At 52.9% G+C, this 13,751-nt stretch overlaps 1 protein-coding gene across 1 annotated transcript in view; it reads left to right on the top strand.

Annotated features, from left to right (window-relative positions):
* LOC137305077 (tenascin-X-like) overlaps positions 1–13,494 on the top strand; it is a 152,094-nt gene extending 138,600 nt beyond the window's left edge. Inside the window, 6 exon segments of the mRNA XM_067973854.1 lie at positions 501–597; positions 4,618–4,635; positions 4,638–4,688; positions 4,691–4,777; positions 12,956–13,119; positions 13,343–13,494. Coding sequence (XP_067829955.1) covers positions 501–597; positions 4,618–4,635; positions 4,638–4,688; positions 4,691–4,777; positions 12,956–13,119; positions 13,343–13,477 — 552 coding nt within the window. The 3' untranslated portion in view covers positions 13,478–13,494.
* The last annotated feature ends 257 nt before the right edge of the window (positions 13,495–13,751 follow it).

Below are 13,751 nucleotides of genomic sequence, written 5' to 3'. Positions count from 1 at the left end.
ATTTTCTTACGCAGCGAGTTGTTCTGATCTGGAATGCGCTGCCTGAAAGGGCGGTGGAAGCAGATTCAATAATAACTTTCAAAAGGGAATTGGACAAATACTTGAAAAGGAAAAATTTGCAGGGCTATGGGGAAAGAGCAGGAGGGTGGGACTAATTGGATAGCTCTTTCAAAGAGCCAGCACAGGCACGATGGGCCGAATGGCCGAATGCTGTATCATTTTATGATGAGCTGCTAGGATCCTGTGACTGATAGCTCTCAGCTAACAGGTCTTGGAGGTGGGACCCGGGGTCAGAGGTGGGACATGGGGTCAGAGCCGAAACATTAAAGGTTAAAGTCACTCCACCTTTTCCTGTCCCAGCACGTTAAGGGTTAATATCCCCGTAAGTATTCCCAAGCTGGCGATCACACACTGAGCTGGTGATGTTCCCTCAGCTTGTCCTTCCAGCACCGTAGAGGCAGGGTATCAGTGATGGTCATTTTCCTCGTTCCCCCCTAAAGGTTATCCAGAGGAGAATGAACGGCAAGGTCAACTTCATGCGGACTTGGAAGGCCTATGTGACTGGCTTCGGGGAGCTTGCTGAGGAGCACTGGCTGGGTAAGGGTTTCACCGGCTCAGAGGGGTTAATAACACCTCCTCTGGTCTCCACTGGGGTCCCAGCTGAGGCCAGCTGGAGAAGGGAGCAATTCAGCACACTGCAAAACACCTTCAATCTTCGTCATACTTTAAATCTTCGAGTTCTGAACAGCAGAAGGCGAGAACAATAACGCTTTCTTACCTTGTTAATAAATATCCCAGGGTCTCTTTACCATACTCACGTGTTCAAAATATTCATGCTTCCATCTGGAATCTATAAAAAAATTTTCAATACGCTCCCGGTCAACTACTTTTTATGATTAATTCTTCGGTCCACGTTTAGAATGGGACCTGCCTATGTAAACTTGTCACGTTGTAATTACATCCTCCCGCCAGTGGGGGCACTGCAACGCCATCAATGGCAAGAGGGTGTAATTACAGTGTGACAAGTTTACATAGGCAGGACCCATTCTAAATATGGACACGGGAATTTATAACGGAAATAGAAAAATAAGGAGAGAGTGTGTTGCTTTAAAATGGTGGCTGAGTTATGTCTGCACAACCCTGGTCCACTTATCCCTCGTCCTCCAATCTCACTTCTCCTGAAGACTACACTTGGTCTGTGCAACACCACAGGACATTGACTAGTGTCTATTTGATTTTTTTGGGCTGGATTCTCTGGTGGTCTGGGTGAGGGATGTCACTGTTGGAGAAGTTATTGCATTCCCACTTAAATCCCCAGTGTCCATATCAAATCAATCCCAGCTCATCTGGAGTGAAGCTTCCACAATACTGGCCCTACAATGTGCCTCAGTCCCAGAGGGGGAAAGGACAGTGTCTGACCCACTGTACCACCCAGTCCCAGAGGGGGAAAGGACAGTGTCTGACCCACCGTCCCACCCAGTCCCAGAGGGGGAAAGGACAGTGTCTGACCCACCGTCCCACCCAGTCCCAGAGGGGGAAAGGACAGTGTCTGACCCACTGTCCCACCCAGTCCCAGAGGGGGAAAGGACAGTGTCTGACCCACTGTACCACCCAGTCCCAGAGGGGAAAGGACAGTGTCTGACCCACTGTACCACCCAGTCCCAGAGGGGGAAAGGACAGTGTCTGACCCACTGTACCACCCAGTCCCAGAGGGGGAAAGGACAGTGTCTGACCCACTGTCCCACCCAGTCCCAGAGGGGGAAAGGACAGTGTCTGACCCACCGTCCCACCCCGGTCCCAGAGGGGGAAAGGACAGTGTCTGACCCACTGTCCCACCCAGTCCCAGAGGGGGAAAGGACAGTGTCTGACCCACCGTCCCACCCAGTCCCAGAGGGGGAAAGGACAGTGTCTGACCCACTGTACCACCCAGTCCCAGAGGGGGAAAGGACAGTGTCTGACCCACTGTACCACCCAGTCCCAGAGGGGGAAAGGACAGCGTCTGACCCACTGTACCACCCAGTCCCAGAGGGGGAAAGGACAGTGTCTGACCCACCGTCCCACCCAGTCCCAGAGGGGGAAAGGACAGTGTCTGACCCACTGTCCCACCCAGTCCCAGAGGGGGAAAGGACAGTGTCTGACCCACCGTCCCACCCAGTCCCAGAGGGGGAAAGGACAGTGTCTGACCCACTGTACCACCCAGTCCCAGAGGGGGAAAGGACAGTGTCTGACCCACTGTACCACCCAGTCCCAGAGGGGGAAAGGACAGTGTCTGACCCACTGTACCACCCAGTCCCAGAGGGGGAAAGGACAGTGTCTGACCCACTGTCCCACCCAGTCCCAGAGGGGGAAAGGACAGTGTCTGACCCACCGTCCCACCCGGTCCCAGAGGGAGAAGGACAGTGTCTCACCCACTGTCCCACCCAGTCCCAGAGGGGGAAAGGACAGTGTCTGACCCACCGTCCCACCCAGTCCCAGAGGGGGAAAGGACAGTGTCTGACCCACTGTCCCACCCAGTCCCAGAGGGGGAAAGGACAGTGTCTGACCCACTGTACCACCCAGTCCCAGAGGGGGAAAGGACAGTGTCTGACCCACTGTCCCACCCAGTCCCAGAGGGGGAAAGGACAGTGTCTGACCCACTGTACCACCCAGTCCCAGAGGGGGAAAGGTCAGTGTCTGACCCACTGTCCCGCCCAGTCCCAGAGGGGGAAAGGACAGTGTCTGACCCACTGTACCACCCAGTCCCAGAGGGGGAAAGGACAGTGTCTGACCCACTGTCCCACCCAGTCCCAGAGGGGGAAAGGACAGTGTCTGACCCACTGTACCACCCAGTCCAGAGGGGGAAAGGTCAGTGTCTGACCCACTGTCCCGCCCAGTCCCAGAGGGGGAAAGGACAGTGTCTGACCCACTGTCCCACCCAGTCCAGAGGGGGAAAGGACAGTGTCTGACCCACTGTACCACCCAGTCCCAGAGGGGGAAAGGACAGTGTCTGACCCACTGTCCCACCCAGTCCCAGAGGGGGAAAGGACAGTGTCTGACCCACTGTACCACCCAGTCCCAGAGGGGAAAGGTCAGTGTCTGACCCACTGTCCCGCCCAGTCCCAGAGGGGGAAAGGACAGTGTCTGACCCACTGTCCACCCAGTCCCAGAGGGGGAAGGACAGTGTCTGACCCCACTGTACCACCCAGTCCCAGAGGGGGAAAGGACAGTGTCTGACCCACTGTACCACCCAGTCCCAGAGGGGGAAAGGACAGTGTCTGACCCACTTTATCCAGCCATGCAGTTAACAAAGTTTTTGAGAAGGGACCAGGCTCTGAAAAATGTTTAATTGTTGTCCTTCCTTTTAATATTCTTGACTTTCAATGTTCAGTTCTTGAATGGAGCAGAGATCGCTTCATTTCGATGGTAAGTGCCTTGCTCGATAACACTCGGTCAATGTGATCACCTGGAATGGTTTCGAGGTTCTGAGGGGGGGGGTCGGAGAGGAATTTTCCAATATTATTGGCCCCTGGATTTTTTCTTGAGAGGGAATGAGGGGGGGGGGAGGAATGGGTGGGTGATGTGGGGGAGGGAGTGGAGGGGAGATGGGAGGGGGTGAGAGGGGAGATGGGAGGGGAGTGTGCAGGAGGGTGAGAGGGGGGAGTTGGAGGGGGTGAGAGGGGAGATGGGAGGGGGGTGAGAAGGGGATTGGAGGGAGTGTGGGGGAGGGTGAGAGGGGGGAGTTGGAGGGGTGAGAGGGGAGATGGGAGGGGGTGAGAAGGGGATAGGAGGGGAGTGTGGGGGAGGGTGAGAGGGGGGAGTTGGAGGGGGTGAGAGGGAGATGGGAGGGGGTGAGGAGGGATAGGAGGGGAGTGTGGGGGAGGTGAGAGGGGAGATGGGAGGGGGTGAGAAGGGGATAGGAGGGGAGTGTGGGGAGGGTGAGAGGGGGGAGTTGGAGGGGGTGAGAGGGGAGATGGGGAGGGTGAGAAGGGGATAGGAGGGGAGTGTACAGGAGGGTGAGAGGGGGGAGTTGGAGGGGGTGAGAGGGGAGATGGGAGGGGGGGTGAGGAGGGGAGTGCGGGAAGAGTGAGAGGGGAGATGGAGGGGGGTGAGAGGGGAGTGCGGGGAAGGGCGAGAGGGGAGATGGGAGGGGGTGAGAAGGGGATCGGAGGGGAGTGTGGGGGAGGGTGAGAGGGGGGAGTTGGAGGGGGTGAGAGGGGAGATGGGAGGGGGTGAGAAGGGGATAGGAGGGGAGTGTACAGGAGGGTGAGAGGGGGGAGTTGGAGGGGGTGAGAGGGGAGATGGGAGGGGGTGAGGAGGGGATTGGAGGGGAGTGTACAGGAGGGTGAGAGGGGGAGTTGGAGGGGTGAGAGGGGAGATGGGAGGGAGGTGAGAAGGGAATGGGGGTGAGAGGGGGAGGGGGATGAGGTGAGAGGCGGGAGGGGGGGGTGAGGTGTGGGGGAGTCAGAAATACCTGGTAATGATGCTCCAGCCATCACATGGTGTGGGACAGGCCTGTTGGACCCACTGGTCTTTTCCTGCCCCTTGTTTTCATCTGTTGGTGATGTTATTCCCCCATCGCCCCCCATCGCCCCCCACCCCCGGGCCTCTCGCTAATCCTGAGCTCCTCCTACACTTTAGGTCTGGAGAACATCCATGAGTGACCTCACAGGGGCGTTACGAGCTGCGTGTAGACCTGAGAAACGAAGATGACTTGCTCACGCCACCTACGATAACTTTGTGGTGGACAGCGCAGCCCAGAAATACAAACTGAAACTGGGAAAATATACTGGGACTGCCGGTGAGTGTGACCTCCTAGAGACACAGGGCGGGGAAAGGACTCCAGCTCACTCCTGCTGCCTCTCTGATCCTCTCTCTCCCTCTCTCTCTCTCTCTCTGATCCTCTCTCTCCCTCTCTCCCCTCTCGATCCTCTCTCTCCCTCTCTCTGATCCTCTCTCTCTCTCTCTCTCTGATCCTCTCTCTCTCTCTCTCTCTCTCTTGTAAACAATTTTACAACACCAAGTTATAGTCCAGCAATTTTATTTTAAATTCACAAGCTTTCGGAGGCTACCCCCTTCCTCAGGTGAACGATTTTCACATCGTTCACCTGAGGAAGGGGGAAGCCTCCGAAAGCTTGTGAATTTAAATAAAATTGCTGGACTATAACTTGGTGTTGTAAAATTGTTTACAATTGTCAACCCCAGTCCATCACCGGCATCTCCACATCTCTCTCTCTCTGATCCTCTCCCTCCCTCTCTCTCTCTCTGATCCTCTCTCTCTCTCTCTGATCCTCTCTCTCTCTCTCTCTCTCTGATCCTCTCTCTCCCTCTCTCTCTCTCTGATCTCTCTCTCTCTCCTCTCTCTGATCCTCTCTCTCTCTCTCTTGATCCTCTCTCTCTCTCTCTCTCTCTGATCCTCTCTCTCCCTCTCTCTCTCTCTGATCCTCTCTCTCTCTCTCTTGATCCTCTCTCTCTCTCTGATTTTCTCCCTCTCTCTCTCTGATCCTCTCTCTCTCTGATCCTCTCTCTCCCTCTCTCCCTCTCTCTCTCTGATTCTCTCTCTCAGATTCTCTCTCTCCCTCTCTCTCTCTCCGATCCCTCTCTCCCTCTCTCTCTCTCTGATCCTCTCCCTCTCTTCTGAATTCTCTCCCTCTCTCTCTCTGATTCTCTCTCTCTCTGATCCTCTCTCTCTCTCTCTTCTCTCTCTGATCCTCCCCCTCTCCCTCTCTCTCTGATCCTCCCTCTCTCTCTCTGATCCTCCCTCTCTCTCTCTGAACCTCCCTCTCTCTCTGATCCTCCCTCTCTCTCTGATCCTCCTCTCTGATCCTCTCTCTCTCTCTCTGACCTCCCTCTCTCTTTCTGATCCTCTCTCTCTCTGATCCTCTCTCTCTCTCTCTCTGATCCCTCTCTCTCTGATCCTCTCTCTCTAATCCTCTCTCTTTCTCTCTCTCTGATCCTCTCTCTCTCTGATTCTCTCTCTCTCTCTCTCATTCTCTCTCTCTCCCTCTCATTCTCTCTGAACCTCCCTCTCTCTCTCTGGTCCTCTCTCTCTCTCCCTGACCCCTTCTCTCTCTCTCTGGTCCTCTCTCTCTCTCCCTGACCCCTTCTCTCTCTCTCCCTGACCCTCTCTCTCTCTGATCCTCCCTCTCTCTCCCTCTGAACCTCCCTCTCTCTCTGATCCTCTCTCTCTCTCTCTCTGGTCCTCTCTCTCCTCTGATCCTCTCCCCTCTCTCTCTCTCTGATCCTCTCTCTCTCTAATCCTCTCTCTCTCTCAGATCCTCTCTCTCTCTCAGATCCTCTCTCTCTCTCCCTGATCCTCTCTCTCTCTGATCCTCTCTCTCTGATCCTCTCTCTCTCTAATCCTCTCTCTCTCTCTCTGATCCTCTCCCTCTCTCAGATCCTCTCTCTCTCTCAGATCCTCTCTCTCTCTCAGATCCTCTCTCTCTCTCCCTGATCCTCTCTCTCTCTGATCCTCTCTCTCTGATCCTCTCTCTCTCTAATCCTCTCTCTCTCTCTCTGATCCTCTCCCTCTCTCAGATCCTCTCTCTCTCTGATCCTCTCTCTCTCTCAGATCCTCTCTCTCTCTCTGATCCTCTCTCTCTGATCCTCTCTCTCTCTAATCCTCTCCTCTCTCTCTGATCCTCTCTCTAATCCTCTCTCTCTCTCTGATCCTCTCTCTCTCTCTGATCCTCTCTCTCTCTCTGATTCTCTCTCTCTCTCTGATCCTCTCTCTCTGATCCTCTCTCTCTCTCTGATCCTCTCTCTCTCTCAGATCCTCTCTCTCTCTCTGATCCTCTCTCTAATCCTCTCTCTCTCTCTGATCCTCTCTCTCTCTCTGATCCTCTCTCTAATCCTCTCTCTCTCTCTGATCCTCTCTCTAATCCTCTCTCTCTCTCTGATCCTCTCTCTCTCTCAGATCCTCTCTCTCTCTCTGATCCTCTCTCTCTGATACTCTCTCTCTCTAATCCTCTCTCTCTCTCTGATCCTCTCTCTAATCCTCTCTCTCTCTCTGATCCTCCTCTCTCTCTCTGATCCTCTCTCTCTCTCTGATTCTCTCTCTCTCTCTGATCCTCTCTCTCTCAGATCCTCTCTCTCTCTCTGATCCTCTCTCTCTCTCTGATCCTCTCTCTCTGATCCTCTCTCTCTCTAATCCCTCTCTCACTCTGATCCTCTCTCTCTCTCAATCCTCTCTCTCCTCTGATCCTCTCTCTCTCTAATCCTCTCTCTCTCTGATCCTCTCTCTCTCTCTGTTCCTCTCCTCTCTCTGATTCTCTCTCTCTCTCTGATCCTCTCTCTCTCTCTGATCCTCTCTCTCTCTCTGATTCTCTCTCTCTCTCTGGTCCTCTCTCTCCCTCTGATCCTCTCCCCCTCTCTCTCTCCCTCTGATCCTCTCCCCCTCTCTCTCTCTCTCTGATCCTCTCTCTCTCTGATCCTCCTCTCTCTGATCCTCTCTCTCTCTGATCCTCTCTCTCTGATCCTCTCTCTCTCTAATCCTCTCTCTCTCTCTAATCCTCTCTCTCTCTCAGATCCTCTCTCTCTCTCAGATCCTCTCTCTCTCTCGATCCTCTCTCTCTCTGATCCTCTCTCTCTGATCCTCTCTCTCTCTAATCCTCTCTCTCTCTCTGATCCTCTCTCTCTCAGATCCTCTCTCTCTCTCTGATCCTCTCTCTCTCTCAGATCCTCTCTCCTGATCCTCTCTCTCTGATCCTCTCTCTCTAATCCTCTCTCTCTCTGATCTCTCTCTAATTCTCTCTCTCTCTCTGATCCTCTCTCTCTCTCTGATCCTCTCTCTCTCTCTGATTCTCTCTCTCTCTCTGATCCTCTCTCTCTCTCAGATCCTCTCTCTCTCTCTGATCCTCTCTCTCTCTGATCCTCTCTCTCAGATCCTCTCTCTCTCTAATCCTCTCTCTCTCTCTGATCCTCTCTCTCTCTCAGATCCTCTCTCTCTCTCTGATCCTCTCTCTCTCTAATCCTCTCTCTCTATCTCTCTCTCTCTCTGATTCTCTCTCTCTCTCTGATCCTCTCTCTCTCTCTGATCCTCTCTCTCTCTCTGATCACTCTCTCTCCTCTCTCTCTGATTCTCTCTCTCTCTCTGTCCTCTCTCTCCCTCTGATCCTCTCCCCTCTCTCTCTCCTCTGATCCTCTCCCCCTCTCTCTCTCTCTCTCTTGATCTCTCTCTCTCTGGTCCTCTCTCTCTCTGATCCTCTCTCTCTCAGATCCTCTCTCTCTCTCTGATCCTCTCCTCTCTCTCTGGTCCTCTCTCCCTCTGATCCTCTCTCTCTCTCTCCCTGACTCTCTCTCTCTCTCTCCCTGACCCCTCTCTCTCTGGTCCTCTCTCTCTCTCCCTGACCCCTCTCTCTCTCTCTCTGGTCCTCTCTCTCTCTCCCTGACCCCTTCTCTCTCTCTCCCTGACCCTCTCTCTCTCTCTGAACCCTCCTCTCTCTCTCTCTGAACCTCCCTCTCTCTCTCTCTGATCCTCTCTCCTCTGATCCTCTCCCCCTCTCTCTCTCTGAACCTCCCTCTCTCTCTCTCTGATCCTCTCTCTCTCTGATCCTCTCTCTCTCTCTCTCTCTGGTCCTCTCTCTCCCTCTGATCCTCTCCCCCACTCTCTCTCTCTCTGATCCTCTCTCTCTCTCTGATCCTCTCTCTCTCTCTGATCCTCTCTCTCTCTCTGATCCTCTCTCTCTCTGATCCTCTCTCTCTCTGATTCTCTCTCTCTCTCCCCCTCTCTCACTGAACCTCCCTCTCTCTCTCTGGTCCTCTCTCTCTCTCCTGACTCTCTCTCTCTCTCTCTCCCTGACCCCCTCTCTCTCTGGTCCTCTCTCTCCTCTGATCCTCTCCCCCTCTCTCTCTCTCTCTGATCCCTCTCTCTCTCTCTGATCCTCTCTCTCTCTCTGATCCTCTCTCTCTCTGATCCTCTCTCTCTCTCTGATTCTCTCTCTCTCTCTGATCCTCTCTCTCTCTCAGATCCTCTCTCTCTCTCTGATCCTCTCTCTATCTGATCCTCTCTCTCTGATCCCTCTCTCTCTATCCTCTCTCTCTCTCAGATCCTCTCTCTCTCTCTGATCCTCTCTCTCTCTCTGATCCTCTCTCTCTCTCTGATCCTCTCTCTCTCTCTGATCCTCTCTCTCTCTCTGATTCTCTCTCTCTCTCTGATCCTCTCTCTCTCTCTGATCCTCTCTCTCTCTGATTCTCTCTCTCTCTCTGGTCCTCTCTCTCCCTCTGATCCTCTCCCCCTCTCTCTCTCCCTCTGATCCTCTCCCCCTCTCTCTCTCTCTCTGATCCTCTCTCTCTCTGATCCTCTCTCTCTGATCCTCTCTCTCTCTGATCCTCTCTCTCTGATCCTCTCTCTCCTAATCCTCTCTCTCTCTAATCCTCTCTCTCTCTCAGATCCTCTCTCTCTCTCAGATCCTCTCTCTCTCTCTCTGATCCTCTCTCTCTCTGATCCTCTCTCTCTGATCCTCTCTCTCTCTAATCCTCTCTCTCTGATCCTCTCTCTCTCAGATCCTCTCTCTCTCTCTGATCCTCTCTCTCTCTCAGATCCTCTCTCTCTCTCTGATCCTCTCTCTCTCTGATCCTCTCTCTCTCTAATCCTCTCTCTCTCTCTGATCCTCTCTCTAATCCTCTCTCTCTCTGATCCTCTCTCTCTCTCTCTGATCCTCTCTCTCTCTCTGATTCTCTCTCTCTCTGATCCTCTCTCTCTCTCAGATCCTCTCTCTCTCTCTGATCCTCTCTCTCTCTGATCCTCTCTCTCTGATCCTCTCTCTCTCTAATCCTCTCTCTCTCTCTGATCCTCTCTCTCTCTCAGATCCTCTCTCTCTCTCTGATCCTCTCTCTCTCTAATCCTCTCTCTCTCTGATCCTCTCTCTCTCTGATCCTCTCTCTCTCTCTGATTCTCTCTCTCTCTCTGATCCTCTCTCTCTCTCTGATCCTCTCTCTCTCTCTGATTCTCTCTCTCTCTCTGGTCCTCTCTCTCCCTCTGATCCTCTCCCCCTCTCTCTCCCTCTGATCCTCTCCCCCTCTCTCTCTCTCTCTGATCCTCTCTCTCTCTGGTCCTCTCTCTCTCTGATCCCTCTCTCTCTCTCAGATCCTCTCTCTCTCTCTGATCCCTCTCTCTCTCTCTCTGGTCCTCTCTCCCTCTGATCCTCTCTCTCTCTCTCCCTGACTCTCTCTCTCTCTCTCTCTCCCTGACCCCTCTCTCTCTGGTCCTCTCTCTCTCTCCTGACCCCTTCTCTCTCTCTCTGGTCCTCTCTCTCTCTCCCTGACCCCTTCTCTCTCTCTCCTGACCCTCTCTCTCTCTGAACCTCCCTCTCTCTCTCTCTGAACCTCCTCTCTCTCTGATCCTCTCTCCCTCTGATCCTCTCCCCCTCTCTCTCTCTGAACCTCCCTCTCTCTCTCTCTGATCCTCTCTCTCTCTGATCCTCTCTCTCTCTCTCTCTCTGGTCCTCTCTCTCCCTCTGATCCTCTCCCCCACTCTCTCTCTCTCTGATCCTCTCTCTCTCTCTGATCCTCTCTCTCTCTCTGATCCTCTCTCTCTCTCTGATCCTCTCTCTCTCTGATCCTCTCTCTCTCTGATTCTCTCTCTCTCTCCCCCTCTCTCACTGAACCTCCCTCTCTCTCTCTCTGGTCCTCTCTCTCTCTCCCTGACTCTCTCTCTCTCTCTCTCCCTGACCCCCTCTCTCTCTGGTCCTCTCTCTCCCTCTGATCCTCTCCCCCTCTCTCTCTCTCTCTGATCCTCTCTCTCTCTCTGATCCTCTCTCTCTCTCTGATCCTCTCTCTCTCTAATCCTCTCTCTCTCTCTGATCCTCTCTCTCTCTCTGATCCTCTCTCTCTCTAATCCTCTCTCTCTCTCTCCCTCTCTCTCTGAACCTCCCTCTCTCTCTCTCTGAACCCCCCTCTCTCTTCTGGTCCTCTCTCTCCCTCTGATCCTCTCCCCCTCTCTCTCTCTCTGATCCTCTCTCTCTCTGATCCTCTCTCTCTCTGAACCTCCCTCTCTCTCTCTGAACCTCTCTCTCTGAACTCCCTCTCTCTCTCTCTGATCCTCTCTCTCTCTGAACCTCCCTCTCTCTCTCTGAACCTCTCTCTCTGAACCTCCCTCTCTCTCTCTCTGATCCTCTCTCTCTCTCTCTCTGATCCTCTCTCTCTCTGATCCTCCCTCTCTCTGATTCTCTCTCTCTCTCTCTGAACCTCCCTCTCTCTCTCTGAACCTCTCTCTCTTTCTCTCTCTGAACCTCCCTCTCTCTCTGATGCTCCGATCCTCTCTCTCTCTCTCCCTGATCCTCTCTGTCTCTGAACCCTTCTCTCTCTCTCTGAACCTTTCTCTCGCTCTGAACCTTTCTCTCTCTCTCTCTCTCTCTCTCTGATCCTCTCTCTCTAAACCTTTCTCTCTCTCTGTCCTCTCTTTCTGAACCTTTCTCTCTTTGAACCTTTCTCTCTCTGATTCTCTCTCTCTGATCCTCTCTATCTCTCTGATCCTCTCGTCTCTCTCTCTGATCCTCTCTCTCTCTCTGATCCTCTCTATCTCTCTGATCCTCTCTCTCCCTCTGATCGTCTCCCTCTCTCTCTCTGAATCTCTCTCTCGTCTTGCTCTGACCTCTCAACCTCTATCTCTCTCAACCTCTATCTCTCTCTCTCTCTGACCTCTCTCTCTCTTTGTCTCTCTCTCCCTCTGATCCTCTCCCCCTCTCTCTCTCTCTCTCTCTGAACCTCTCTCTCTCTCTGTCTCTCTTGCTCTGATCCTCTCTCTTGCTCTGAACCTCTCTCTCTCTCTCTCTCTTGCTCTGATCCTCTCTCTTGCTCTGATCCTCTATCTCTCTCTCTCTCTCTCTGATCCTCTCTCTCTCTCTCTGCCTCCGACCTGCTTTGTACCTCACCCTGCCGACCTGCACCAGAGCAGATCAGAAATCCCGCTGGTCTGGGTCTGGGTCAGACCACCATCGATTCAACAGGACACTTGGAGGAGCACAGATGCTGCCCCAACATGACTCGAATACCCCTCGTGCTCACTATGGTGTTCTCACTGTATGTTAGACCCACCCATTATCAGCTTCTCTGGTAGAACATTAAATATACCCCTCCCTCATTGTCAGCCTCTCAGTTCTATATACCCCTCCCTCACTTTGGTTGACGTTGCCTGTGTTTTTTTTTTATCATTCATGGGATGTGGGTGTCGCTGGCAAGGCCGGCATTTATTGCCCATCCGTAAATGGAGTAAATGTTTAGGGTGGTGGATGGGGTGCCAATCAAGCGGGCTGCTTTGTCCTGGATGGTGTGGAGCTTCTTGAGTGTTGTTGGAGCTGCACTCATCCAGGCAAGTGGAGAGTATTCCATCACACTCCTGACTTGTGCCTTGTGGTGGAAAGGCTTTGGGCAGTCAGGAGGTGAGTCACTCGCTGCAGAATACCCAGCCTCTGACCTGCCCTATTAGCCACAGTATTTATGCGGCTTATGTGTGACATTGCCCGTTGCCCGTGTGACATTGCCCATTGCCCGTTTGACGTTGCCTGTATGACATTGGCCATGTGTCAATGCCTGTGGACATTGCCCATGTGACATTGCCCATTGCCCGTTTGCATTGCCCGTGTGACAATGGCCATGTGTCAATGCCTGTGGACATTGCCCATGTGATGTTGCCCATTGCCCGTTTGACGTTGCCTGTATGACATTGGCCATGTGTCAATGCCTGTGGACATTGCCCATGTGACATTGCCCATTGCCCGTTTGACGTTGCCCGTGTGACAATGGCCATGTGTCAATGCCTGTGGACATTGGCCATGTGACATTGCCCATTGCCCGTTTGACGTTGCCCGTGTGACAATGGCCATGTGTCAATGCCTGTGGACATTGCCCATGTGATGTTGCCCATTGCCCGTTTGACGTTGCCCGTGTGACAATGGCCATGTGTCAATGCCTGTGGACATTGCCCATGTGATGTTGCCTGCAATGAATTTACTGTAACTGAACCTTGTCATTTTCACAGGAAACTCCCTGTCCTATCACCATGGCAGCAACTTCACCACCATGGATTTGGATAATGACAGCGCCCTGACAAACTGCGCCGTGTCATATCGAGGCGGTTGGTGGTACAAGAACTGCCACCTCGTCAATCTAAACGGACAGTATGGCAACAACAAGGACCATCAGGTATCATTTCATCATTCAGTCACTCTCAGTCACTTATTCTCTCTCACCCACTCTCACTCATTCACAAACTCAGACTCACTTATTCCCACACACTTATTTATTTACTCATTCTCACTCACACTCATTCAGGCACTCACTCACTCGCACAACCTCGGGCATTGTATTGAGTTCTGTTTCTTGGGACTAAGTTTCTGTTTCACTGACCCGCCTCTTTCCTGCGCAGGGTGTGAACTGGTACAATTGGAAAGGATTCGAGTTTTCCATCCCCTTCACTGAGATGAAGATCAGGCCTCATAAGTTTGCAAAGGTCATCGAGGAGGCAGTGAGGATGAGGGGCATCTCTGGAGAACCTTTCTAGATCTCGCAGCTAATTCTTCCGCCCAAACTTTCCAATGTTACCACGGTTACGATGAAGCCTTCATATTTGCCTTTGTTTCTGTTCTGCTGGGCCCAGGCTCATTGACCCTTGCCCCTTGACCCCAACAACAACAACAACAACAACAACAACAACAACAACAACAACAACACCGTGGCCTCTCACTTGCCGGCCCTGCTTGTTATGATACGATCGGGATTGTACAGTTCCAAATTATTCACCAAAAAGCTCAAAGAATGAAGCAAACATTGGAGAA

This window comes from Heptranchias perlo, chromosome 39, assembly GCF_035084215.1.
Source record: "Heptranchias perlo isolate sHepPer1 chromosome 39, sHepPer1.hap1, whole genome shotgun sequence".
In the NCBI taxonomy this organism is placed as follows: domain Eukaryota; kingdom Metazoa; phylum Chordata; class Chondrichthyes; order Hexanchiformes; family Hexanchidae; genus Heptranchias; species Heptranchias perlo.
Note: the sequence above shows the minus strand (reverse complement) of the source record. Positions and strands in the feature narration are given on the sequence as shown.